The 26,758-nt window shown below is 41.2% G+C and overlaps 1 protein-coding gene and 1 long non-coding RNA gene across 7 annotated transcripts in view; one reads left to right on the top strand and one right to left on the bottom strand.

Moving 5' to 3' along the window:
• Window positions 1–26,758, top strand: part of Diaph3 (diaphanous-related formin 3) — a 469,632-nt gene that overhangs the window by 122,978 nt on the left and 319,896 nt on the right. For 4 of the 6 annotated variants that reach the window (XM_063274163.1, XM_063274159.1, XM_063274162.1 and 1 more), the window contains exons 6-9: window positions 16,359–16,433; window positions 16,518–16,587; window positions 20,796–20,932; window positions 23,593–23,702. In XM_063274163.1, the coding sequence (XP_063130233.1) occupies window positions 16,359–16,433; window positions 16,518–16,587; window positions 20,796–20,932; window positions 23,593–23,702 (392 nt within the window). Of the gene's footprint in view, window positions 1–16,358; window positions 16,434–16,517; window positions 16,588–18,813; window positions 18,973–20,795; window positions 20,933–23,592; window positions 23,703–26,758 lie in introns of those variants that run through there. The other 2 variants (NM_001305172.1, XM_063274164.1) reach the window with 2 other exon arrangements.
• LOC134481999 (uncharacterized) lies at window positions 12,849–18,824 on the bottom strand. Its single transcript, XR_010057980.1, has 2 exons — window positions 18,665–18,824; window positions 12,849–13,577 (listed from the first exon to the last, which is right to left on the bottom strand). It is a non-coding gene; the product is annotated as an uncharacterized LOC134481999 (long non-coding RNA).

Raw genomic sequence — 26,758 nt, 5'->3', positions numbered from 1 at the left:
GCCCCTAAATCCTCGGCCAATCATATCTCTCCACACCATCATTGTGCCCCAATGAAAGCCCTGCTTACTTATGTAACTCGGGGGTGGGAGGGTGGGGTGAGGAGGAGCAGTCATTTCCCTGTTAGGACTGCCAGGAAGACAGGGAAGCAGTCATCACCCTGGCCTTGGTTCCTTTTTGTGTCTTGCCTGTGTTCCAGGAGCCATCTTAGATCTGTATGGCAGATCAAAACTGTTGAAGGGGTTGGGGATTTAGGTCAGTGGTACAGCGCTTGCCTAGCAAGCACAAGGCCCTGGGTTCGGTCCTCAGCTCCGGGAAAAACAAACAAACAAACAAACAAACAAACAAACAAACAAAAAACTGTTGAAGGAGTTGCAGGAGCCTGTTGGTGCCTCGCTCTCCATAATACCTTTTCCTTCACAAGACAGACCTCTACAACCTCCACATAAGGATTAAAAAAACCAACCAACCAAGCAAAGAACAAAACTCCTGGCAAAATTTTATGAGACAAAGAACTTCCAGAAGTGCCACTGAGTTCCTTTTGTGTTGCCCATCTACTTCAGGGGACAGGACTTGTCCTTGTGGTTTGTATCCCCAGTGAGACTCCATTGGAAAATTTAGTTCTTCCGTGCAAACAGTTGTTAGTTGGCGATGGTGTCTGGGTTGGGAATTCGATGCCTTTGCCTTCTGAGCCTGGTGACCCCATCTGGCTCATATCCATGAAGTCCTGTGTGCGTAGAGCTGCTGCAGCCTTTGAGTTTCTATGTCCATCAGTCCTGCTGTGTTTAAAAGGCATCGTTTCCTTGGCATCCTCCATCTTCTCTGGCTTTGCCACACTTTCTGTCTTCTGCATCATTCCCTAAGCCCTGAGGGAAGGCGTTGGACGGGTCCTGGCATATATGATGTGTGTTCCAGGGTCTCTTCCTGATTCTTTGTCCTGCTGTGAGTCTATTTGTTCTCTGCTACTACAGGAGAAAGCTTTTCTGAGGATGGCGCAGCAGGATCTTGATTAATTGATTGATTAATTGATCTTGATTAAGTTAAGCAGAATGTAGGCATCATTGTGTTGCTATGATCCTTTAGCAGAACAGTACTGTTAAGTTTTCTCCTAGGTCCCTAGCCTATCTGTTCTCAGTTCCCGTCCCCCTGGGTTGTCTAGACCTGTGATATGGAACCTAGAACTTGTTCTGGTGTAGGCGATAGACTGATTGCAGGAGCCACACGTTATCCATGATCCTCCTGATGTTGGTGCTTTCACATGGAACATTAACCTAGGGAAGTCTAAGCAAATGAATGCGAGCACCACATGGCATCTTCCATCCACATGCTATGTTACATGTTTATACAGCTTCATCTCACCACCGCCGCCACCGCCACCACCACCACCACCACCACCACCACCACCACCACCACCACCACCACCGCCATCACCACCATCACCACCATCACCACCACCATCACCACCATCACCACCACCATCACCACCACCATCACCACCACCACCACCACCACCACCACCACCATCACCACCACCATCACCACCACCACCACCACCACCACCACCACCATCACCACCGCCACCATCACCACCGCCACCACCACCACCACCATCACCACCACCACCACCACCACCACCACCACCACCATCACCACCACCACCACCACCACCACCATCACCACCACCACCACCGCCACCACCACCACCACCATCACCACCGCCACCATCACCACCGCCACCACCACCACCACCACCATCACCACCACCACCACCACCACCACCACCACCACCACCACCATCACCACCACCACCACCACCACCACCACCACCGCCACCATCACCACCGCCACCATCACCACCGCCACCATCACCACCGCCACCACCACCACCACCATCACCACCACCACCACCACCACCACCACCACCACCATCACCACCACCACCACCACCACCACCATCACCACCACCACCACCGCCACCACCACCACCACCATCACCACCGCCACCACCACCATCACCACCACCACCACCACCACCATCACCACCACCACCATCATCACCACCACCACCACCACCACCACCACCACCGCCACCACCACCACCACCATCACCACCGCCACCATCACCACCGCCACCATCACCACCGCCACCACCACCACCACCATCACCACCACCACCACCACCACCACCACCACCACCATCACCACCACCACCACCACCACCACCATCACCACCACCACCACCGCCACCACCACCACCACCATCACCACCGCCACCACCACCATCACCACCACCACCACCACCACCATCACCACCACCACCATCACCACCACCACCACCACCACCACCATCACCACCACCACCACCACCACCACCACCACCGCCACCGCCACCTCCACCACCGCCACCACCACCACCACCATCACCACCACCACCACCACCACCATCACCACCACCACCACCACCATCACCACCACCACCATCACCACCGCCACCATCACCACCGCCGCCACCACCACCATCATTCAATAAAGAGTACAATTGCTAACAACGGATTTGAGAACAAACCCATTGAGTTTTCATGGGAATCAAAGTGTGTGAATGTGTTAGTAAATAGAACATTAGTTCTGAACGTTAGCCAAAGGCATTAATAAATATTTCATATACATAATTGAGTTATCTGAGTAGGTGGAGGGTGGTTAAGAATGTTTGTGTAGCTACATAGATTTGTATACACTTCCTGTATGAGAAAACATTTTAGAATAAAATAGTGGTGCAATCTGTATTTTAAAATCTAACTTATTGAATAATTTTTTTTTAAATATTGGTTATAGGCCAAGTTTTTTTGTAATTGGGTTTGCCTCTGGTCTCCTGTGGGGTCAGGTAGACTTCTGTAAGTATCAGTTTATCTGAAAAAGTACCATGCCAAAAACCCATCGCTCTTTCCTCCTCACAACTGAAAAGCACAGTAGGAATTGTGGGCCTTCATTTCTATAATAGACACTCAATCCCATTCCCAGCCTGGCTCCCCAGCACCATGTTAACACCACTTAACAAGATAACAAGGCAGTTGTGCTCCTGCCTGCTAGGATCAATCCATGGTGGCCAAATTTCCAGTCATTGGACAGTCGTCCTTCATTTGCTTGTCGCGTACACACATGAAGCTTGAAATCTTAGTCCTGTTCAGCAGCTGATGTGCCTTCTCTTCTAGTGGCTGTACTAAAATCAGCAAAAATGAGAAACTTAACTAAGATCGTGTGCCTTATACCCTAAATCTCCATGTCATAACCTATCATACCAGAGCATTCCAAATTGGCTGAAGGAAAAAACATCAATAGATACCAAATTCCAAGAATTATCCAATGGGAGCCTTTAAGGCAGTTATGAAACATTACAGTAGGTGTGGAAAGTCCTGGAAGCAGAAAGGAAGGGACAGCTAGAGGACAGCATTTCCTGTGCAAAGGGTACATCACTGAGCACTACAGACCAGGCCAGTAGGTAGTCTACAAAGATGACTGATGAAGGATAAGTAGCAGCATGTTGTTCCAGGATGGCAGCAGGTCAACCCTGAGTACAGAGACGTGCACGACAGGGTTCCTAAACTTGCTCAAGACAGTAGCTTTACAGTGAGCCAATGGTGGAAGCTACCAAATCGAGTATGCAGTGTTTGGAGAAGGTGGTCGTGAAGCTGTACACACCACTTGGATGTGCACTGGTGTAAGCATGGAAGCACACGAATTAGCATCTCCAGGGGAAGCCATGTGGAGAAATTTATGTGAGATCCCTGTGTAGTTACAGGGTGTAGAAAAAAGGGATTGTTGGGGAGAGTTAAAGGTAAAGGTGGAGAGGTGCTAGCTTTCTTCTGCTTGTTGCTAGTTAAAAGTCCTCAGAATAATATAGTGCACATTTGGGGGGAGGGTGTTAAAGGGATCAGTATCCACAGGGAAAAGTGGTTATCTTGGGAAAAAAAAAAAAAGCCAAGTCACGTCACTACTCTGTGCCTAGCTTTGTTCTCACTGATATAAAGTCGTATGTGACAAGGGATGAAGTCATTCTATTTGCAATAGGTCATTAACTGGAGCAACCACTGTTCACCCTGTGACAGAGAATTCCCAGGCCCGTCTGTAGACTTCTACAGTTCTGAACGATGTGCTGAGACAGTGCAGACCTTGAGGAGCAGAGTCACAAGAGAGGAGGGCTCAGGGTCAGCTTCTCCATGATGACAGTTTTACCAGAGCAGTCTACTCTGGGAAATAACACAAGTGTGCCTATGCTTAAACCCACACTGAGGTACAGGTGAATACCAGAAATATACGCAGGAAGCCAGAATTCATGCCTAGGAAATCTGCAGAGTAAAAGCACCCCATTCACTTTCCATGCTTCCAAGCGTCTTGGGTTATGAGAGCTCTCCACAAGCAGTGCTGGTCAAGTAGCTGATATCAAACAGCGGGGTCTGATGCTATTGTTCCCGTTGGATGTCCTGAAGCTACCAAATAGGCAGAACTCACCAGCTCTAAGTGACAGAATATAAAATATATGTAAGTGCTGTCAAACAGAGAATAACAGAACCAGTTCTTCTTATATGGCCATGAAACATACATCAAGATAAGCTATAGCCTATGCAATAAAGTAAATCTTATCAATTTAAAAAGACTACAAAAGACCTGGAACTCAATAATACACATTTAAAAAGATTACTATACACTTGTAAAACAGCATATATAAACAATTTATGGTTCATAGAAGTGTTTCTATTCATAAAATAGTTTCTAGGGAAATAGAATGTTTTACTTATTATACATCGGACGTTTCAAAATGTATGATACAGCTAAAGAAGTACTCAGAGGGCAATGTATAGCACCAGACAGATTAGGAAAGAGGAAAAGCTCAATAAACATCAATGCTTTCTTATGATTTCCCATGGGCAGCAAAAGAGTAAACAGGGGAAACCAAGCCAAGAAAAGAAAACCTGCTAAAGCAAATAAAGGGATGAAAGTAATCAAGGTGAAAATATAAGTTAAGTTGAAGACAGAAGCAGTGAAGGCAGTCATCGAAACAAAGAGTGGTTTGTTAGAAATGATTAGTTTACAAGCTGGACTAATGATTCAGCTTTCCATCTCCCTGTGTTGTTTTCCCATCAGGTATGCCCCATGTGATGCTGTCTGCTGTGGTTTTTACCGGAGACTGAGCACACGAGGCTGTCCAATATAGGATTTTCTGTCTCCTATGAACTAAATATGCCATCTTTTTATGAGGTCCTCAAGCATCAGACATTTTGATGGAGTAACACAAAATAGATTACTACAATTGCAAACAGCTTTAAGTACCTAAGTTGAATAAATTGGGTGAAATTAATTTTTTGAAAAAGTATCAGACCATTACTTAGCCTGCAATGGAATATAAAAAGTAGAAAATTTAGATAGTTCTTTAAGTACTGAGTCAATGAAATTCCTAATTAAAATGTCTCCCCAACAATCTTCAGGTACAGATGATTTCTCTTGAGAAGGTATCACACATTTAATGAAGAATTATTACCAAATCTGTAAGTCTTTTCAAGGAAGAAGACCATTAAGAAATATTTTAGTTTATTTCATTAAGTTGTTAAGCAGATAGTTAAACCAGATGAAAAGCATGCAACCTTGTAAATATGAAGTATACTGCATACACTCTAGGTCAATCTCCATCTAAAAAGGACTCTTAGTTACTGAACTGTATCTGAAGCCAAAGAAGAAAAGTCATATAATCAAATGGATTATTCCAGAGTACAATCACTGGCCAAAATCTAACAGTTTTGGTTAGAAAAATAAGTTAAAAATCTGAGAAAAAATTGGACAGAGGGTATAGTGACAACTTTAATATGTGTTGATATAGTCTCTTCTCACTTATTTAGAAAAGTTGATGTAGCTATCTGGAAGTATGGCAGAGCGTGTCACCTGGACGGAAGCTGGAGTTGTCAGGGAAGAGGAACTGTCAGTTGAGGAATTGCTTCCATCAGATTGGCTTATAGGCAAGCATGAGGCACATTCTCTTGATTAACGTGTGATGTCGGAAGGGCCCAGCCTGCTGTGGGCAGTGCTGCCTCTGGGCAGTTGACCTGGCTTGTGTAAAACAGCAAGCTGTGTAAGCCATAGGAGCAAGCCAGTTAGCTACATTCCTTTATGGTGTCTGCTCTAGTTTCGGCCTCCAGGTTTCTGCTGGAGTTCTTGTCTTGGTTTTCCATAATGAAGGGTTATGATCAAAAAGCATCAGCCAAATAACCCCATTCCTTTTCCAAGTTGCTTTGGTCAGAATGTTTTATCACAGTATTGGGAATTCAACTAAGACAGAGCATGACTTTGACTCTGTTCTCACTAGAGCAGAGACATGGAGTCCTGGTGTGGAGAGCAGGGAGGAGGAATAGCAGAAGTGCTAACTTCTGGGATTAAGAAACAGTTTCCAGAAGATGCCATCTTTTGGGTGACATCTTACTCTTGTACTTATATTCTCTGGAAGGGAAAGTTTTTTAGGGTGTGTGGAAAATGGTTTATGATAGACATAATTTTAGTTTCGAATGGGTGACTTTTGAATGAGTGTACAGCAAGCTAAAATAATAAATAGCAACTGAGAGAGAGCAAAACATCATCCAATTGAATGTTCAGAGGATCAATAAAAATCGATTGTGTAGCCCCTTTTATCTATCCAGGTGCACTTTGGTAGAGAAAGTCCCCTCCAGTGAAGCTTTCAAGTAAAAGAAAAGGTAACAGCAGGAAGGTAATGTCACCAGAGGGGGCTTACACAACCAAGCTGAAGCCACCAGGGGAGCTCTGTTCTGGCAGCCAGCTGGTTCCAACTCATAGAGTCCCTGGAAGAGAAGTGTATCCCTTAGGTGAGGCCTCTAAATAAAAGAACAAATTATAAAATAGAGAGTTACCTTATGGAACAGGTGCTCACTGCATTCGGCAGAAAACCACTCCCACTGGGGAAGGTGCGGCAGCCACTTGGAGTTTTCCATGGAGCTCTCTCTGCACAGATGAGCTTCCCATGGTTGGACTTCTATCTTCTCTCTTTCACTTGAAACTCTTTTAGATTTTGTGGAGCTCACATGCTAGGTAATCACTCTCCCCCTGACCGATCCTTAGACAATTGTTAAAATGGTTTATTATTCAGTTATTCTACGAATATGATGACATTTTTACACTTGGGTCCTTGTTTATTCCCTCAGGGTCACAAAAGTTGATGTGGCACAGCCTGTCTCCAAATAAAGGGCTTTATAAATCATTAAAGCAGAAATACTTAGATCTAAAAAGAGACACTGACAATGTTGCTACAAGAGGCAACTTTTTCTTTAAACACTGTTTTTATTAGAGTATACTGTAGCTGTCTTCAGACACACCAGAAGAGGGCCTCAGATCCCATTCCATTACCCATGGTTGTGAGCCACTTTGTGGTTGTTGGGAATTGAACTCAGGACCCCTGGAAGAGCAGGCAGTACTCTTAAGTGCTGAGCCATCTCTCTAGCCCAAAAGGCAACACTTTTAGTAAGCTTAAACAACGCTTAATAATCTACCAGTATACTGTATGTGGCATAAGCGAGTACACATGTTGTTTTAAACTGCCCACATTTTCTTGCTTTCTTGTGAAAGCTCTAGGAAAATAGTACATTCATTAGCTTTTGTCTGTTAAATAGTAAATAAAAGTTCTACTGATGAGGGGCTGGAGAGATGGTTCAGTGGTTAAGAGCATTGGCTGCTCTTCCAGGGGTCCTGCATTTGATTTCGAGTACTCACATACTGCCCAACAAACATTTGAATTCCCAGTGACAGGGAATTTGACATCTTCTTTACACCTCCATGGGTTCTAGGCATGCACATTATGCACTGACATACATGTCAAGATAATCCATCCACATAAAATAGTATTACAAACTAGAGAATCCCGAAAACATTAATATTACTTTTAGTGACGAGAGACAATCTTTCCCTGTAAGACTAAGAGATGGGGGCCTTCTTACATTTTGTATCACCACACTGTAGGTTGTACCCAGAGCACAGAGGCAAAAGAAAAGCATATTAATGACAAATGGAAAAATGAACGTCTCTGCTTGCTGAAGGCAAGATGGTTTAAAAAGAGAATTTCAAAATTACTAAGTGTTCTTAGATTCTATCAGTAATTTCAGTAGGGATGAAGGATCTAAGATGCACATATAAAGATCAATTTTTTTTCCTATGGGTTAGCTATTGATTTTGGGAAAAACACAAGATCATTTATAATTTCTCAAATATTGTAATTCTAGTGGATAAAGCTCAGTATGTTTATACTGAAAGCTCTGAGATAGTGGATAAATTTAAGAGACCCCACACTTAGGACAAACAAGGGTTGATTGATTCGTTTTCATGTTTTGAATCTTTCACTTTGATCTTCTAGTTCTAAGTGTCATATGATTAGGCTGGAGTCTCTTTATTGAAAAATTATCAGGTTTGTGTTTATTCTCCTTGACCCCTTTGCCTACATGTTATGGTATATTCATAGTTTTGTTAGACAGGGAGGAGGAATGTACTGTCTGTCAGATGGGCGGAGAATCAGTGCTCCCTTCTCCTTTTCTTGGAAGAGTCCCTTCAGTTTAGATGGTTAAAGACAGTAGGCGAGGTGACTGCTATGTTACATGTTAGCTAGGCCCTTTAATCTTCCAAATGCCCATTACTCATGTCCAGGGGGTTTCGGAATCCTACCTTAGTCAGAAAGAAAAAAAAAAAAAAGAAAGGAAAAAGAACAACCAGCAGTTCTTTTTAGTTTAGTCAGATGCTATTTGCAAACCTTGGACCCCTTTCCCCATTCCATCCCATCCCTACTCCTCAGAGACAGTGGTCAAGCTTTCCTCCCTGTAGATGGACCTGAAACTGCCGCAAACTCCAGTGTGCTGTGCAGTGCAAATGCTTTTGACTGAAGGATGACTGGACTCAGCCTCTACCTGAAACATGCCATATCTTCTGAAACACAATACTCTCCCCACATGTCAAGTTGTTTGGTGGCTTGTTGTTATCCCTAGTGTATACAGTTGTCCAGTCAACTGCTCAGTGCCCATCTTTGTCATTTCTGATAGCGCATTCTGTGGTACTCATCACTGGGACCCCTTTTACAGGTAATGCCTCTGTGTATTTTCTCCTGTATTAGAACCTTCTGTTCTGTGACTTATCCTTCAGTGCTTAGGTCAGACATCACTTATGGTGAGGTCTTTCCATTCCTATAGTACCACAGTGGTAGTGCTTACTACCTTATGGAAGTAATTTTTTCCGGCATTTGTTTCAGCCACTAATCTGTGATCGCTTCAAGGGCAAAGAACATATTTTATTCATTTTTGTATTCCTCATACCTGATGCAGAATCATGCACATATTGAACCCCTAAAAAATGCTGCTGCCATTGTTAATGAACACTTGAAGCTTAATAGTAAGGAAACATCACCCTTGGAGTGGCAGTCAGGCAAGTCCTAAACTGTGAATTAGGACAGTGACTCCAGATCCATCATTTTTGGTTCAGTGTGGATGCATACTCGATCTGAAAGCTGAATTGATGTTTGGAGCATGGCGGCTGGGACCAGCTCAGCATTGCTGCAAAGACACTATCTCCTTGTGCTGCCTTCTCAATATGTCAAGGAAAAGTAAAGCAAGAGGAAGTTCCATCGCCATCTAAGTAACCTTAACTTCTTACCACATAACCCTTCTGGTTATGGTTTTGCTTCATTTATAGTCTGCTTTTAAATTTTAATTTATTTTTGACTTTTATTTGTTGTTTTTCTTAATTAAAAAAAAAAAAAAGCAGGTATGTACATGTAAGTACAGTTGTCCAGGGAGGCTAGACTTCCTTGATTCCCCTGGGACTGGAGTTAAAGACAGTCGTGAGCAGCCTGGTATGTGGTATGGCTTCTGGGACCCGAAGTTGAGTATTCTGAAAGAACAGCAAACACCTTCATTTCAGCCCAACCATTTATTGCATAATTTATTGTGTAAACTTAGTTTATAACCAAGTTGAAGCAAAATGAGAAATGGGTCCTAGTCTTAAACATTTGGCATTAGAGATTATCTTTGTGGTCTGGTAGTACTATTAGAGTTCTGTTCATTCGGAAGATTTTTCCTTCCTACCTAAGGACACACATGAGAAAGAGAGGCAGTAGTAACCTTAAGCAGAACAGGCCAATGGTGGGAGGGTATTTGTGGATTTCTGTGTGACCACTCTGTAATCTGACTGTTGTCCCCACTGTTCACTGATTTCATTGAGGTGACAAGTATATTTGCTTTCTTTTCTATTTTTTAATTACTATTTTTTTTTACAGTCCAGCTGTTGCTCCCCTCCTGATAACCCCTCTCACAGTTCCTTATCCCATTCCTTCTTCCCTTCCTCCAAGAGGGTGTCCCCGTTGCCCCCTCAAGACCTCCCTATTACCTGGGCCTCAAATCTCTGGAGGGTTAGGCAAGTCTTCTCCCACTGTGACCAGAACAGGCAGTCCTCTGCTGTATATGCGTCGGGAGCCTTGGACCAGCTCATGTATGCTGCCTGGTTGGTGACTCATGGCTCAGTAGTTAAAAACATTGACAGCTCTTCCAGAGGTCCTGAGTTCAATTCCCAGCAAGCACATGGTGGCTTACAACCATCTGTAACAGGATCTTATGTCCTCCTCTGGTGTGTCTGAAGAAACCATCTCATTTGCTTTTGTTTTCATCCTGAGACCCTGGAAGCAGTAACTGGTTTTGCAACCTAAAGTGCTTTTGACCATTTGAAGGTGATTTGGACTATTAATGTTAGAGAACTGGCATCCCATTCCCTCTCCTCCCGTCTCTGTGCTAAGGTTCAACCCCAGACCCCTACTAGCAAGTTCTTCGTGTGTTATTTAGCTTTTCTCAAGGTGCTCTAGAATTTGATTATCTGCTGTTACCGAATTTTAGGAGGCAGGCAGATCAGGGTCTACCACATGCATCCTTTTCTACACTAAAGCATTTTCTCACAGTACAGATGTCAAAATGATCTCTGCAATTTCCAGTACAAAAGAACAAGGGAGGTTTACATGTCGCTCACTCATCCTCAGCGGCAGTGTGTTAGTCTGATGGTACTTTGCTACTCGGCCATAGCACGGCCCGCTCCTTGTGTTTCCTGAAGATTGATCATTTGTAGATCAGTGGGTAATGTTTTTCCACTTATTTTTTTTTTCTCGAGTGATAAGAAACTTGTCTTTTCGTAGAAATCTGTAAATTTCAAGTAGCTGTAGTCAAGACTACACAGCTGCATTCTGAGTACCACATTTTGTCTCCTAGAACACAAGTTGTAGTTGTTTGTGTCTCTAAATACTGTCTGATGGTACTAGTTAGAATTGGGGTGTAATGTGATCTTGTGTGTGCTGAGGGAAGCTACCTGTTAGAACAAACATTGCAGATGACCTAAAGGAAACTGTACTTTTTGAAGTTGAGTCTCACTCCGTAACCTGGCTGGGCTGTAAGTTGCTATGTAGTTTGGTGTCTACCTTTCCTCTGCTGGGATGGAATTATGGGCCATCAGATGAGGTTTCACAGGCAAAAACAAAAGCCCCAGGCCTGGCCTCAGTGGGAGAAAATGCACCTAATCCTTTGGAGACTTGGGGCCCCAGGCATTGGGAAGGCCTGGCAGGGTGCTTGTAGGGGCGTGGGGGAGGAGGAATGGGATGAGGAACTGTTGGAGGATAGAACGGGAGGGGCATAATGACTGGAGTGTAAAAATAATAATAATTAAAAAAAAAAACCCAAAAGGGACATACACACAAAAAAGTAAAGTTTATATAGGACTTAAACAAAAAAAAAAAAAAAGAAAAAAAGAAAAAGTGAGTATATATCATGCATATCCTTTTGGGACTGGGTTATGTCACTCAGGATATTTTTCTAGTTGACAGAAATATCCTTGATCTCTGATACAGAAGGAAACTTTTGAACAGAAAAATGAGAACTTATGAAACTGAAAAGCTTTTGTTAAGACACTGTCAACAGGACAAAATGGAAGTCTACATATTAGGAAAAGATCTTCACCAACCCTACATCTGACAGAGGGCTAATATCCAAAATTTATAAAGAACTCAAGAAGTTATACATCAATAAACCATGTAACCTAGTTGAAAATGGAGTACAGAGCTAAACAGACTTCTCAACAGAGGATGCAGTGTCTGAGGAACACTTAAAGACTCGTTCAAAGCCCTTATGCAAATCAAAGCAACTCTGGAATACCATCTATTCCAGTCAGGTTGGCTAAGATCAGAAACTCAAGAGCCATGCCGGTGAGGATGCAGACCCAGGAGAACTTTCCTCCGCTGCTGGTGGGAGGGCAAACTTGTACAGCTACTTTGGAAATCAATTTGGTGGTTTCTCAGAAAACTGACTAGTTCTGTCTCCAAGAGTTTCTTTTTTAGAAGTCTGTAAGACTAACATACTATTGCGTCCCATCTTATGATGTTCTCTAACCGTGGGCTCAACTTTGTCGTGTTGTTGCTGAGAAATTCCCATAATGAAAAGATTATATCATTGTGATTTGAGATTTGCTCCTTCTCCTGGTACCTTGGGAAGTTTTGTTTCATGGATGGGTTATTTATATGTAGTATGAGTGCTTAGAAATTTAATCACTGTGTAGTGTAGAAAAGACTTATCCAGGATATCTAGGAATAGTTGATTTAAGAACTGTGGTTCCCGTTTTTCTACTTACAATTGTTGTGTTTGGGCTGATAAACTTCACATAGTTATGTTCTATTATTACTTAGATCAGAGAACTCTGCTTTTCAAGAGTTTGTATGCTTCCTCAGTTTCATTCTGCTTCACATTGGCATATTGAGTGCAAACCAACTGTTTTTGTTTGATAAAGGTAATTTTGTGAATAGTAACTTTATTTGCCACTGATTGAGTAAACAGTATGAATGATTTCAAATCACTCATATTAGCTTTAGAATCTGTAGCTATCTTCCAACACCAGAAGGTAACATTGGGTCTCATTACAGATGGTCGTGAGCCACCACATGGTTGCTAGAAATTGAACTTAGGACCTCTGGAAGAGCAGTCAATGTTCTTAATGGCCGAACCATCTATGTAACACCATGGATATGCTTTTGAATATGTAGATGGGAAAATTCACTTTCAATAAAGTATTGAAGGCCCTTGGGAAGTACTAACACAAGAGGTCCTGATGAGCACGGAGACTCCGCACATCCCAATACCAGTCAAGTAAAGCTTACAAATTACTCTTTACATGTTGATTTCAAGCTTCTGCACTGCATGTGAAATAAGAATAAATACAGTATAAGATGTCAACAAGGGAAACAGCTCAGCCGATGCTGTAGGTTATTTTCTTGAAACATGAAAGCCAAATTTGAAATGCCCATGGGTAATCTGTCTGGAGCTGATAGTGGAAGTGAACTCTTTCCTTTTGAAGTGGCATCTTCGTTTGAAAGCAGTGGCGTCTACTTAGCTGTTCTCCTCATGTCGGCCTAATAATGGTCTTCAGTCTTTGATGGAGAGTGTCTTTCCGGTTCCTGGCATTGTTGAAATAGGTATTTCATGGCTTTCACTGGGCAGAGAAGAGATGAGGACGATAGTCTGACCTGTGTAAATCCAAAATGCATTTACTTCGTGCCGTTTAGAAATATATTTTTGTGATGTCACAAATTCTCAAAGATTATAGGTGGTGATGCTGTGTCTGCAAAGTGTTAAATGTAGAAGATGAATTTTAACAATATGCCAGGTCTAAGTTTTAAAACAGATATAGGAAAATTATACATGTAACAGGGTGTATTGTGTATGCTTTTAATACCTAGCTACAGTGTGATATTTAGGTTAAACATCTGTCCTCTTAAACATTTATCATTTCTCCAAGCCCATATTTAAAACTCTTTCTTCTGACTTTAGAGATGCACAGAGCTGTTGGCTGCAATCCCCCTTGACACACCAGAAACTCTGTTTCTCTCTGTCAATGCCTATAGCAAAGCATCCATGCCTCCCCTATTGTGCTCTGATATCTACTGCTAGTGTCTGGGGTTGAATGTGATCAGCCTTTCTAGATTCTACTCACTGGGGAGATGCCACAGTGCATACCATTCTGTGCCTGGTCCATTTCACTTAATATAAGGATTTCCAGGTCTACCCAAGTGGTTGCAGATACCAAGATTTCACTCTTCTTTTTAAATGTCCGATTAATGGTTTGTGTATTTCCTTTGGATAGAGTTTTTTTTTTTAATTAAATTATTTTACTTATTTACATTCCATCCATTCCCTCCTCCTGGTCTTCCCTCGCACAGTTCCTCATCCCATTCCTCCAACCTCTTGACTTCCTTGAGGGTGCTCCTCACCCTGCCCCGGCCCCAGGCTTCCCTGGGGCCTCCAGTCTCTCCAGTGTTAGGCATGCCTTCTCCCACTAAGGCCAGACAAGGCAGTCCTATGCTTTATATGTGCTGGGGGCCGTGGACTAGCCAGTATATGTTCCAATGCTCCATTGGTCTGGGTTAGTTGAGAGTGCTGGTTTTCTTATGGAGTTGCCATCCCCTTCAGCTTCTTCGGTCCTTTTAATGGCACAATTAATTCTTCCTAATTGATTGTTCATATTGTAGTTTATTGAATAGTGAAGAGACCTCTCCCTGTTTCCTGTAGTGGCTGTACTAATTTATATTCCTAGCAGCTGTGTATAAACCTTTCCTTTATCCTTGAGAGACGGTCTTCCTTGTGTCTTCGTCCTTACTTTATGGAATGGTACTATAGCTTACTCCGGCTTTGCCTTGTTCTTTTCTTGGCTGTTGGCCGTGCTGATCATGTTTTCTTTAATTGTTGGCTATTTCTGTGTTCTATTTTAAGAAGTATCATATAGGTTGCTTTCCTACTCTTTAATTAGGTTATTACTTTTGCAGATGAGTTTCAGGAATCCTTTCCCTTTTGTGAGTATTCATCTCCTGTGAGATGTCGTCTTTGTTAATGCTTTCCCAGGCATTGACTGTCTTTGCTCTCTGCCGCCTCGTGAGCAGTGGTGCAGATGCCTTTGGTTTGATGCAATCATGTTTGGTTACTTCTACTTTTGTTCCCTGTACCCCTGGGAACCTGTCCCAAAAAAGTTCTTGCTATTCCAGTGTCTGGAACTCATTTTATGTAACCCAGTAGCTTTATCGTTACAGCTCTTATACTGTAAATCTTTTATCAATTTATAGTCAACTTTTGTAACTAGAGATAAATATCTGGCTTTATTCTGCATATGGATGTCAAGGGTTCCCAACAGCATTTATGGGAAAGACTTGCCCCAGGGTATGCTTAGAATTGCCTTGCAGACCATTTCTTGACTGTGGGGGTTAATTACTTGTGGGCTTTATACAATTATTCAGGCGGTTATCGTTCTGGTTGGGATCACTCTTGTGCCTGCTTGTTTTCAGTAGAGAAGTTACTTTGTATCATAATTGAGAAAGTTGCAGTGTCTTCTGGGATGTGACTTAGGTTTGTTTTTATGCTCTTACTTTTGCTTGTTCCATGAAAACTTTATTTTTACTTTTCATACACTGTACACATGGAAAGCAGGACATAAAAACGGCACGTACACAGGAAATGTACTCAGGAATCCCCTACTTTTTTTCCTTTTTTCGAGACACAGTTACCATTCTGTTTCTTGTGGACTGGGTTTCCACATCACTACTTGTGGTAGTTGCTTCAAAGTGAATTTTCTGTATTCAACACGATCGGTTGTTAACAATCATGTCCTACAGCAGCAATAATAATGTGTACCTCAATAATGTCCTAGTTCCTTACACGTCACGATTACTGCACTGATTCATGGGTAATTTCTCCTCTAATTTGTAAAGAAATTGAAATTTGAAACTTAGGATGTTTTAACAGTTAGAGTGCTGCGTTCCTGTAGCGTGGGCAGTTCTAACATGTCCCCTCTTGTGCTTTTTTGCTCCTTATCCTTTGCTTCCCCTCAGTCCATGGCCTCTTTCTGTAGTTGTCCCTTCCCTGCCCTGTGTTTGCCCTTTGCTGTAGACCAGACTGTGGCTCACCTAGTGTGCTGATGGATTGAGTGAAGCTCTCTTCGATAGTTTTTCCAGGTTTTTGGTACAAATTATTGTGTTTCTGTGGAGGACTTATAGTTACCAACATACTGACATGAGGCATGGGGAGTCTCACGTTTCAGTAGCCATAGTGAACTGTGTTAGCCCACTGTTGTCAATACCATCCTTGTTCCTTAAGTCCTACAATCAGGGTTTTTGAGGCATTAACAGTTTTGTATCTAGTGTTATACATATATTGTAGTCATGATTATGACTAAAGTTTAAATATTAGTTATAGGTATATAGTATTTCTTATTTTTGCAAAGTTCCAACTTAACGTACAACTCACCTTTGTTTTTTCAGTTGGGTGCAAAACTTTGGACACGAGGGACTTGGATTATTACTGGACATTTTGGAAAAACTAATTAATGGGCAAATGTGAGTATTGCTAATAATTTTTAATTAAGCTCTCCTTGTATGTCCAACTTTAATCCAATATTGTTGTCTTTTATCTTAATGCAGCCAAGAAAAAGTGGTGAAGAAGACTCAGCATAAAGTTATCCAGTGTCTGAGAGCCCTGATGAACACTCAGGTAAGCAGAGAAAGCTCAAGTTGGTCAGCACAGAGCCTCACGTGAACTGGAGCATCACTGTGGAGGGCTCTATTTGCAGATCATGGGGCGACACTAGGTTTCCTTCCAGTTTGATGGAGCAGCAGATCTTAGGAGAAGCTGGGCAGTGACCAGGCTCACTCCTGAAGAGTGAACCCTTGTCTGGAGGTGAACTTTCTCTCCCGTTCTTTCCACTTTGATGCTTCTTTTGCTGCTCTCCCTCTTTTGATTTTCAAAACCTCAGCAGGACCACATTCTTTGTATACTATACAGTTACCAGTTCTACTGTCACGTATTACAGAGATGCAATTCTTATTTTAAGAATATATAATTAATATGTACTAGCATGAGAAGATTTAGAAATGGAGTAGTGATACGTTTATTGTTGAGTTGGCATAACGTGGCACGTCTGTAGCATGTGTGCAGCCAAGATCAATGAATCAGAATACTCCAGACCTTCACTGCCTAGCCCACCCCCATTTTGCAGATTGCTAATATTAGCATCGTTTCCTGCTGTTTCTTTAGCTCTGAGTGTGATCTCCCTCATCTCACAATGAGTGAAATAATGACAGTTATGTCAGTTATTGTTGGATATCATGTTATGTATGAGAAAGGTTACCTATGGGTGTTGTGATATTGATGCCTGTTATATAGAAAAGGGTACGTTTTTCTAATGTGCAATTTTTTGCCTTTTTCTTTAAAAATAAACATTCACGGTTAAATATACAAATGTTGAAATCATTACTATTTAATTTTATTATAGCAAATGTTTGTGTTTTTAGTTTTTTTTATGCGGCAGCATCGTGTTAGGTTTTCTATTTACGTTTTGTAAACGCCTGTTTATGTTGTGTTTAAGAGTGTTTGTACACGTCACGTTGGCCACAGTGTAAATGTGGAGGTCAGAGGACAGCGCACGGAGATCGGTTCTCTTCTTTTTCCATGTGGGTTCTGGGGACTGAAAGCAGGTCCTTGGCACAAGTGTGTTTACATGCAGAGTCATCTTTCCTTCCTGGCCACTCTGGGACTCTCTGGTACTTCCCAGTCACACTGCCTGATGCGTACACCACAACTGCCAGTTTTGTTTTTGTTTTTGTTTTTGTTTTTGTTTTTGTTTTTTTTTTTTTGAGAGTTAAGCTTTATTTTATGAAGTAGGTTATTTGTATGTTCTTCTCGAAGAGTAAGGTAACTCTGTCTTAGAGTGAGGATTTGAAAATCCTTCCCAGAATGCATGAGCTGCTTTTAAAGCAAGGACATTGAAGGGAAGTTTTGCTGCTGACATAGGAGAGGAAATGCAGGTGTGCCTTATTCAACCCCAAACCCTCTATGTGACTAAAATTGAATTTGAGAAGACCAGTGTTTAAATGAATTAATATGTAACAAGATAACATCCCTACTTGATTTTCGTCAGATTTTGAGGGTAACACATCTATTCTATCCCAGTCTGTTATATCATAGTAGATGTTACTTCTTAGAGTTTGTTTTTTATTTTTTCCGGAGCTGGGGACTGAGCCCAGGGCCTTGTGCTTGCTAGGCAAGTGCTCTACCACTGAGCTAAATCCCCAACCCCTAGAGTTTGTTAATGTAGAGCATTTGAATTTGATAGTGGCACTTAGGCTAACAAGGGCACAAACTTCGGTTGCTGATACTTGAATTACTATTTTAATGTCCAGATTCTCATGTGCAGTTGTTTGTCACATTGATAGCCCGAGGCTGCAGTTAGATCTACACTTCACTGACTCAGGTATACATGTGCGTACTTTGCCAAGTATCTCTGTGAAGTCTTTGCTGGAAATACAGTCATTAAGTTATTTGTTATCAACAATTAAGTATGTCACTGATATGTGCAACTGTGACATCCTATGGAAATGAATTTCTTTTATCACATTAAATGTGGCTCAAATCTTTTTTAAGAGGAATATTTTTAAAAATACTGAGGCAATAAGAAAGACTTCCTTTTCTCCAGGGGTCTGGAATTTGAATCGTGTGCCCATTAGCAAGGGACTCTGGTGGTTAGTCTTCCCTGTCACTCACATTCTCTCTGCTGTGGGGATACACTTACCAGTGACCACTGCTATCCTCCATAGTCATGTAGAATTGATGGTGGGTGTCTGTTCAGGGATGAGAGTGTTTATTTTCCCTTACTTAAACTTCTCATCTTCAGCTGCCTGGAATTCTGTTAGGTAACAATAGGACTCCTCTGGAATACAAATAGAACCTGGCCTTGGTCGTGGGTGTAGAACAGGCCAATTATATTACCCCAAGTGGGTCCTTGGCATTCAGGAAAGATACTTTTTTAGACCTTCGTAAATTGATGATAGCATTCTCACTTGTAAAATCCTTCATTAAAGCACTTTGATGTTAGCACTGGTAAGTGAACTATTTCTCACAGTTTCTTTTTTCTAAGTCTTTGCATACATAATTTTATTGAAGTATATAGCAGTTTTCTGTTCAGTAGTAGATATTGATAAGGCTAATCTGGTCTCATTCTATTCTTTTTTTTTTTTTTTTTTTTTTTTTTTTACATTGAGAAAATTAGAGCGCATGCCTTTGTTGTCACAGGGTGGTAATCAAAGCACAAAGTCAGAGTGTTCATATTCCAGCCTTGCTCCCCAGTAGTTCAAACCAGAAGGTGGGCTAGCGAAGACAGAAAGTGTGCCCCAGCACAGTGCAGATTGTCTTGAGTCCGGGGAAGCCATCTTGTTCAGAATCTGGAAGGCAGGCACCAGAGACAAGCTTTACTCTGCCCACAGGTTCGTTAGGACAAAGCCTGCCTTTGGTCCTTGGTAATCTGTGACTATCAAGGTCAGGTCTAATGGTGCTTTGTATACTACTCATAGCTTTCTGTAATACCACCAAGGCATAGTGGAGGCGTCTGTGTGTCAGCCTTTAAAAGGCTCAGCTTGTAGTTATGAAACAGCTCAGATCGTTCGAAAAGCAAGCCTTTCCTGAGCAGTTTAATTGTTGGTAAGCTCTTTCCCTTTAGTAAGGAGAAAGAGAACTTTTCCCACTGCCATTTCTGTGGCGTTGGCTCCTTTGGCTGCACCTGTGTCATCAGCGGGCACCTTAGTGTTCTCCAGCAAGTGGAGTAGTTCTGCACAGTGTCACGTTTTCCTTTTCTCTTCCTACATAAATGCTTATATAAGAGATAATAAAGTTATAAATAGGATTTTATAAAAAGGAAGTTTGGTTTAAGCTTGTTATAGTTTTGCTTTTTGTATTTAAACTTATGGCTAATTTTCAGCTGTATTTGATAGGTATATAATTGGGATTAAGTTTACAGTGTTCATTTGCAGTAGTGACTTGATCCACAAGAATCATACTAAGTAGAAGGATCCTTAGAATACAGAAGTATTAATTTTTGTCTTCTATTGTATGCATTTTAATGCTGATGTAGATTTTTGTTATGTGAAAAACACAAACATCCTTAAAATAATATGCATTTAGTCTAACTCCTTATCTTCTAATTGGATGCCATATTGTGGCAATGGCAAATAAAACTTTATCCTCTGTTCTGTATGTATTTATTTACAATGGCATTGAGTTCCTGATGATACATAGTTCTACTATGGCGGTTTCTACCCATTTTTTTTTCCAATTTGTCCTTTAACTTTGTCTATTTATAAACCACATTCCCATCTAGACCTGTACTGTTCTGTGGCAGCCACTGGGTTTTTGAACAGTTTAAGTGTGTCTAGTCTGAGTTCAGATGGGTATAATTATAAAATCCAACTAAATTTTAATCTTCCCGAAAATGTACATTGTTTATGTGCTAGAATAATAATTCTTTACTGTGTTAGCTATATCTAAAATTGCTTAATTTATTTCATGAAGACGACACATAGTTCTTCATGCCTTTTTCAATCTTTCCTTTCTCTTGGACAGTGCTGATCTGTGTGTTTGCTCATAGCTCCTTTACCAACTTTCTCAGAGCACAGACCTCCTGTCCCCAGTGGCTGTTTAATATTTCCCCGTTTATTTTGCATGTCGCTTGAGAATTCCTCATTTCTCTACAGGTTCTTTGCAATTTGGAGATTCTCATAGCTCTTACCATAAAGCAAAGACCTGGGAAACTTTTACGGACTTTTAAGATCTTCATGCTTTGTCTTTTTTAGATGCAAATGCAATTTTAAAAGTATGTGCCCTGTCTTTGGAATTCTTCCTCACCTTTACCTTATTTTTGAATGTTGCAGTATGGCTTAGAAAGAATTATGAGTGACGAGAGGAGTCTTTCCTTGTTGGCGAAAGCCATGGATCCCAAGCAACCCAGTATGATGGCAGATGTGGTGAAGCTTCTTTCTGCAGTGTGCATTGTCGGGGAGGAGAGCATGTAAGTTCCACTGCGGCCTCTGCACTGTTGCTGTACTGAAGTTTACATTACGACTTCTTTCTGGGAGTTCAGCTTCTTATCTGCTTAATTGTAATATTTATCCAGTCATTTTGTTAATCAAACTATTAGTTAGGGGACTAAAACAATTCAATGAATAACTGATTTCCTCATACTATAAGCTGCTTTATGCTCAACCCTAATAAAAATTCTAAGCAGAGATGAAAATAAATATGTGGGTTCTTTTATTACCTAATTTTTTAAAATACAATTAATTGAGGTTGTGAGTCATGCTGACCTTCTCTACAATCAAGTACATCACTTTTTGAAAATTTATATGTAAGACATGTGACAAAGTGGAATGTGGAATAGTACTAAAAACTCATTATAGCTTCTAGCACTTGGTTACCCTTATTATGGTTGCAACTAATCAAGTATTCAATGTATATCCTAATGATAAGATATACAACCCTCTCCTTAAGCAAGATTATGTTTCTAATTCATAAGTAAGCCTTTAAAACCAAGTCAGTGCTTACAGAGAATTGAAGCAGTCCTGACTGACTCTATTATTTCCAAAGGTCTAGGCTTGAGCCTGCTGTCAATACGCCATTTAAAGAGAAGGTAAAGTCCAGAAAAAGGAGAGCTCATCAAGGGGCAGCAGCGTCCAGTGTATTTCTAGGTTACTGGGTCTTAGCTTTATGCTGAAATAGAAGAAGAGCTGGGCTGCTGAGCCAGCAATGTGCAGAAGCACAGCAATCATAGCCATCTGTGGGTCAGAGCTGCTGGGATGTTCTTCCTGGGAGATGAGCTCCTCTCCGACAGTAGGAGCTGTGCCTCTCTCCGCATGCAACCCACAGGGCTCCTGATCACGGTTACCATGTGATTTAAGCTGAGTGTATTTGATGGAACTTCCGTGTTCACGTGAGAGTCAGCCTTGGTGCCATCCTGCCAGGGCAGCCCCGCTGAACTACCTGCCTCAGCGTGGCTGGAGTTGGCAGTTAGACACCACTCTGAAACGGCCTCCATGTGCACGTGTGCCTATGGCAGTCACTTAGCTAATGGGACTGTGGGCCCAGGCATGGAAAAAGCCCAGCATCTAATGTCCTTACTTTTCCCATCTACAAGGTTGTTTAGACTTCGGCATTCAAATCTAAGAGTTGGCATTTCTATCAGTGGATTGTCCTGAACACTCCTTCCTGTCTCCCCTTTTATAGTCTTTGTTATCAGTTCCTTTCACTTCTTCCTTCCTATTCTACCCTCCTTATTCTTTTCTTTCTCTCTGTTGCTCCTCTTCCTCTTAGACTTTATCTCCTTCTCCTTTGCTTTTCCTTTGTCGTCCATTCTCCCTTTCTCACTTTCTTTTTCCATTTTCTTCTCCCTTCTTCAACTCCGCCCCCCCCCTTCTCCTCCTCCATCACCAACTTCACCACCACCATCATCATTATCAGCAGCAGCAGCATATTTTGTTCAACTCCTACTTGCAGTGCTGGGAATGAGACTCAGGGCTCCAGATGTACTAAGCAAGTGTGCTACCACTGAGTCTAGTCTCAGCCTTTCTTATTATTATTGTTTTTTGAATTGGAATGATTGTGATAGTGATTAAAATAATGTTTAGGGCTGCATATTTTCATCCACAGAGGATGAATTTTTATTTTTTTAAAGAGGGAAAATGTTCTTTTCTACAAATATTGTATTCTACATTTAATAATTTATTGTATTTTATTACTCGTTGCTTTTAACTGTCACAGTTTTATTATTTAAGGGCTATTATATATATTGGCCGAGAGCCTTTTAGAGATTGCTTCAAAGGCTGCCAGAGTTTAGATCCATGCATCACCATTGCAGAGAAGTAGATGTTACACTGAACAAGTTGTTCAGTCCTTTTCTGCCTTAATTTCTTATTTATATCGAATACTGACACACCCATTTCATACAATTACATATATTAAAATACAGGACATTCCCCAAAATGATAATGTGTGTTTTTAAAAAGGTAGGAATTTTACATGCTTTTGTCATGAGAGAATGACAATGACATATGTGGGAGGTAGATAATATGTGGGAGGTAGATATTCTTTTCCTGAGTTAATATTACGTGACTCCAACATGCATTGAAACATAATATCAAATTGCTCAGTTTTTAAATCAATAAAACAGTAAAATAAAAATCCAGTATGAGTTTATATTGGTACAATTGTTCAAATAGTTCTTTCTCTGCGGTAAGTTATAGATGCTTGATCTATAATACCTTTACAAGGTATTGCCAGGAAAATATAAATCAAAATACATCCTTACAGTATTGCCTTACTCCAGACAGAAGGATAAGGTGCTTTGCCTCTAGCAGATACTTTTGGCGGAGAGGCGCTAATGTAAAAATAGAAGACTGTGAACTTAGGGAAGAGGCTGAAAACCTGAGGCGAGGAGTCGTGAGGCAAGGGAAGTGTGGGGATGAATGTGATTGGAAATGCACAGTGCATCCACCGCTCTGTACAGTTGGTCCACACTCACGCTCCTACAGTAATGACATGACCTCATTAAGCTACTTCTAAATGCCACTGTTGCCAGGGCACATTGAATTAACTAACAGGATAACCTGCTTGTATTTTGCTGTTTTTGTTATTTGACTGTTGCAATTCAATTAATACACTCTAAATTTCTGATAGCCTTGAAGAAGTGTTAGAGGCCTTGACTTCAGCTGGAGAAGAAAGAAAAATTGACAGATTTTTTTCCATTGTGGAAGGCCTCCGGCATAATTCAGTGCAACTGCAGGTAGGTTTCCCGTTTGAAAGCCTAGTTCTGAGTGACATATCATGTGTCTTGCTTGCAACTGTCTTGTGATTGAATTTTCTGTAAACATCATATAACTGCAAATGTCCTTTTGTGTCGTCTATATAATGAATGAATGTATAGGATCCTAGTATGTGTTCTCAGAGCATCTTATAGATATATTGGAGCATATCCAGGATTCCTTCCTTAGGTTGACTTTCCAACTATAAACTACAGAATTTTCTACAAACCATATCTCACCATAGTCCTGTGACTGTTTAGTAATTATTTTTAATTTAAGGCATTTTTTATGTTACATGAATTAGGACTTGTCATTGCAGATTTTATAACTGATATTGGGAGTATTTGTAGTAGTGAGGCTCAAGATAGCAGATCATTCTTGAAAGTGTTTACCTCTTCACAGTTGTAGCAAGCACAATAATACTTATTTAATTATGTTTTAAAAGATATTGTTAAGATCAATTTTGTATGTAGCCCTCATGGACCTAGAACATGGCAATTCTCCTGCCTCCACTTCCGGAGTACTGGCATTGTAACTGTGCTTCCAAGGCTGGCTTTAAACTTTAAAAAGAAGCTGTGATTTTTTTTTTTTCAGAAATTTAAAAGGACCCTTGAATGATCCAACTTACTGCACTGTTCACATACTAATATGCTGAACGATATGAAGGACATCTGATTCACACTACATATATGTAAAATATTATAGGTGCTTTTAAAAAAGACACATCTATGCACGTTGATTAGTTCCTAAGTGTGAAAGGTGTAGAGAAGCAGGATCTTCAAAGCGTCCTGTTAAAATTAAATTTTATACATGATATTTCCAGGAAAATCAGATGATTTTGAACTATGAAATTAATGAATGTTTTCTGTTATGTCACATGACACGCTATGCGTGGCCCCCTTGAAACTTGGGTGCTGGCTTCATTCCTTTTGTCAGTGTGCAGGACTGAAGATCAGGTAAAGGATCAGCCCCTTGTCTTGCTGAGGTGGATAAGAAGTTGGGTCTCACCAGCATCCCGGACTGACCTGGGTTGCTTGTTTTCATTACTGACCCCTTGCCTTTCCTCTTATTATTTTGCTTTCTTTTGCCTCTTCTCTTCTACCTCCTTTCCTACCTTTTCTGTTCACTCTCTTCTTATCTCTTCTGTAATTCTTTTTGTATCTCTTTGTCCTTGGGATCCAGGAAGCAGATGACTCAAATGCACAAATGACTCAGACACCAATCTTCTCTCACAGGGCTGGCTTATTGAATTGCACAAGCCTGACTGGATCATAGCACATCTGTGGCTGTCAGGGAATATCTTTAGGTATCAGTCCTGTCCTTGCTTTCCCCCTTGTTTGAGAAGGGATTTCTTGCTGTTCACAGCTATGACAGGCTAGATGGGTTATGAGTTTCTAGGGAGTCGTCTGTCTCTCCTTCCCAACTTTTGTAGAAACATTGGGGTTAGAGATAGATGTGCTGCTGTGTCCATCTGCATGTGGGTTCTGGAACTCTGAACTCAGACCCTTACGCTTGCTCAGTAAAGGCTTCATCCACTTTGCCATCTCCCTATAGCCCAGGTTTTTGTGCACCCCCTCTCCCCCTCCTTTTGCCCCTCCCTTCTCCCTCTCTCCTTCTCTCTCTTTCTCCCTTCTCTCCCTCTCTCTCCTTCCCTCCCTCCCTCTCTACCCACCCATCCATCTATCCATCCATCCATCCATCCATCCATCCATCCACCCACTCACCCATCCATCCACCCACCCACCCATCCGTCTGTCCATCCGTCCGTCCATCCATCCATCTCTGTCTGTTATGTATTTCTCTGTAGACTATTCTGGCCTTATGTCTGCCTGCTTCTCCCTCGAGTGCTGGGATTAAGGGTGTGTTCCACTGTGCCTGGCAAAGGATTTTGCTTCATGATGGAGGCTTCTGGTTAGTATTTCATATCATAATGGAGTTTTCTGGTTATTAAACGTAAGGTATAAGGTACCTAACAATTGGCAAGCTTAAGACTAAGAAGTATCACCTTCCAGAAAAACAGTTAACCACCCACATCCGCATATAAAAAGATAAAGCAACTGTACATTTGGGGGGGATATTCCTGGGTATGCTCTTTCTAATCACCCATATTATAGTAATACAATATACATATATAGTAATATAATATAAAACACTTGTCTCTGGCTTACTTCTGAGTCTTTCACAGATGAGGCACATCTTAGAGTGATCCAGCTATGTCTGCCCATAAAGCTGTTGTTCTAAGTGCCCACTTTATTCTATTAGCTGTGCAATTTGCATTTATTAAATGTACTAGTGTGGCAGATATTAGCAATCACCAAATTAAAAATGAAACTTTTTTGTTACTAAATAAAGTAGCAACCAATTGTTTACTTCTAAATTGGAGAAAATGGGACTTAATAAAGAATAATGAGGATCTTTTATTGATAGGCGTATTTCTGACAATATCTGTCTTAAAGGGAAATTTTAGATTTTTTATTCTGATAATAATTCCTCTGATTGTGATTATGATAGAATGAAGCATGTTTTTCTCCTATTGATATAGGAAGGAAACTATAACTGTAAGCTTAGGATGATTTAACGATTATCTTTCAGGACTTAGTTTTATTTTTAGGAAATAGATTAAAAGTAAAAACATTAGGGTTGAAATAAATGTAGAATAGTTTCTCTTTCAAATATAGCAGAAAGAGCCTTTCAGCTGCAAACAGCCTAATCCATTTTGGACCATTTATGCAGAAAATGATCCTGAGTGCTTTATAGGATTTCTAGAATGCCCGGGGAGTTTATGTGAGTAATATACCGCTGAATGTAATACAGAGGAGAAATGTCAGGTCACCGCAATGTCCCTGTAGAAAGGATAGTTCTGATGCTCTAAACTGGTCCTGGGGATGCTTCGCCAGGCACACCTGCTATACCTCCCTTGGAAAAACCAATGTGCTTGTCACAGTAATGTCCAGTCATGTTGGCTCCATCTTTGTTTGACAACATCTGGGATCAGTGTAGAGTAAGTAGTCTCTAATTCACGCTGCAGTTTCTCCTTTTCC

This window comes from Rattus norvegicus, chromosome 15 (genome assembly GCF_036323735.1).
Source record: "Rattus norvegicus strain BN/NHsdMcwi chromosome 15, GRCr8, whole genome shotgun sequence".
Classification (NCBI taxonomy): Eukaryota; Metazoa; Chordata; class Mammalia; order Rodentia; family Muridae; genus Rattus; species Rattus norvegicus.
Note: the sequence above shows the minus strand (reverse complement) of the source record. Positions and strands in the feature narration are given on the sequence as shown.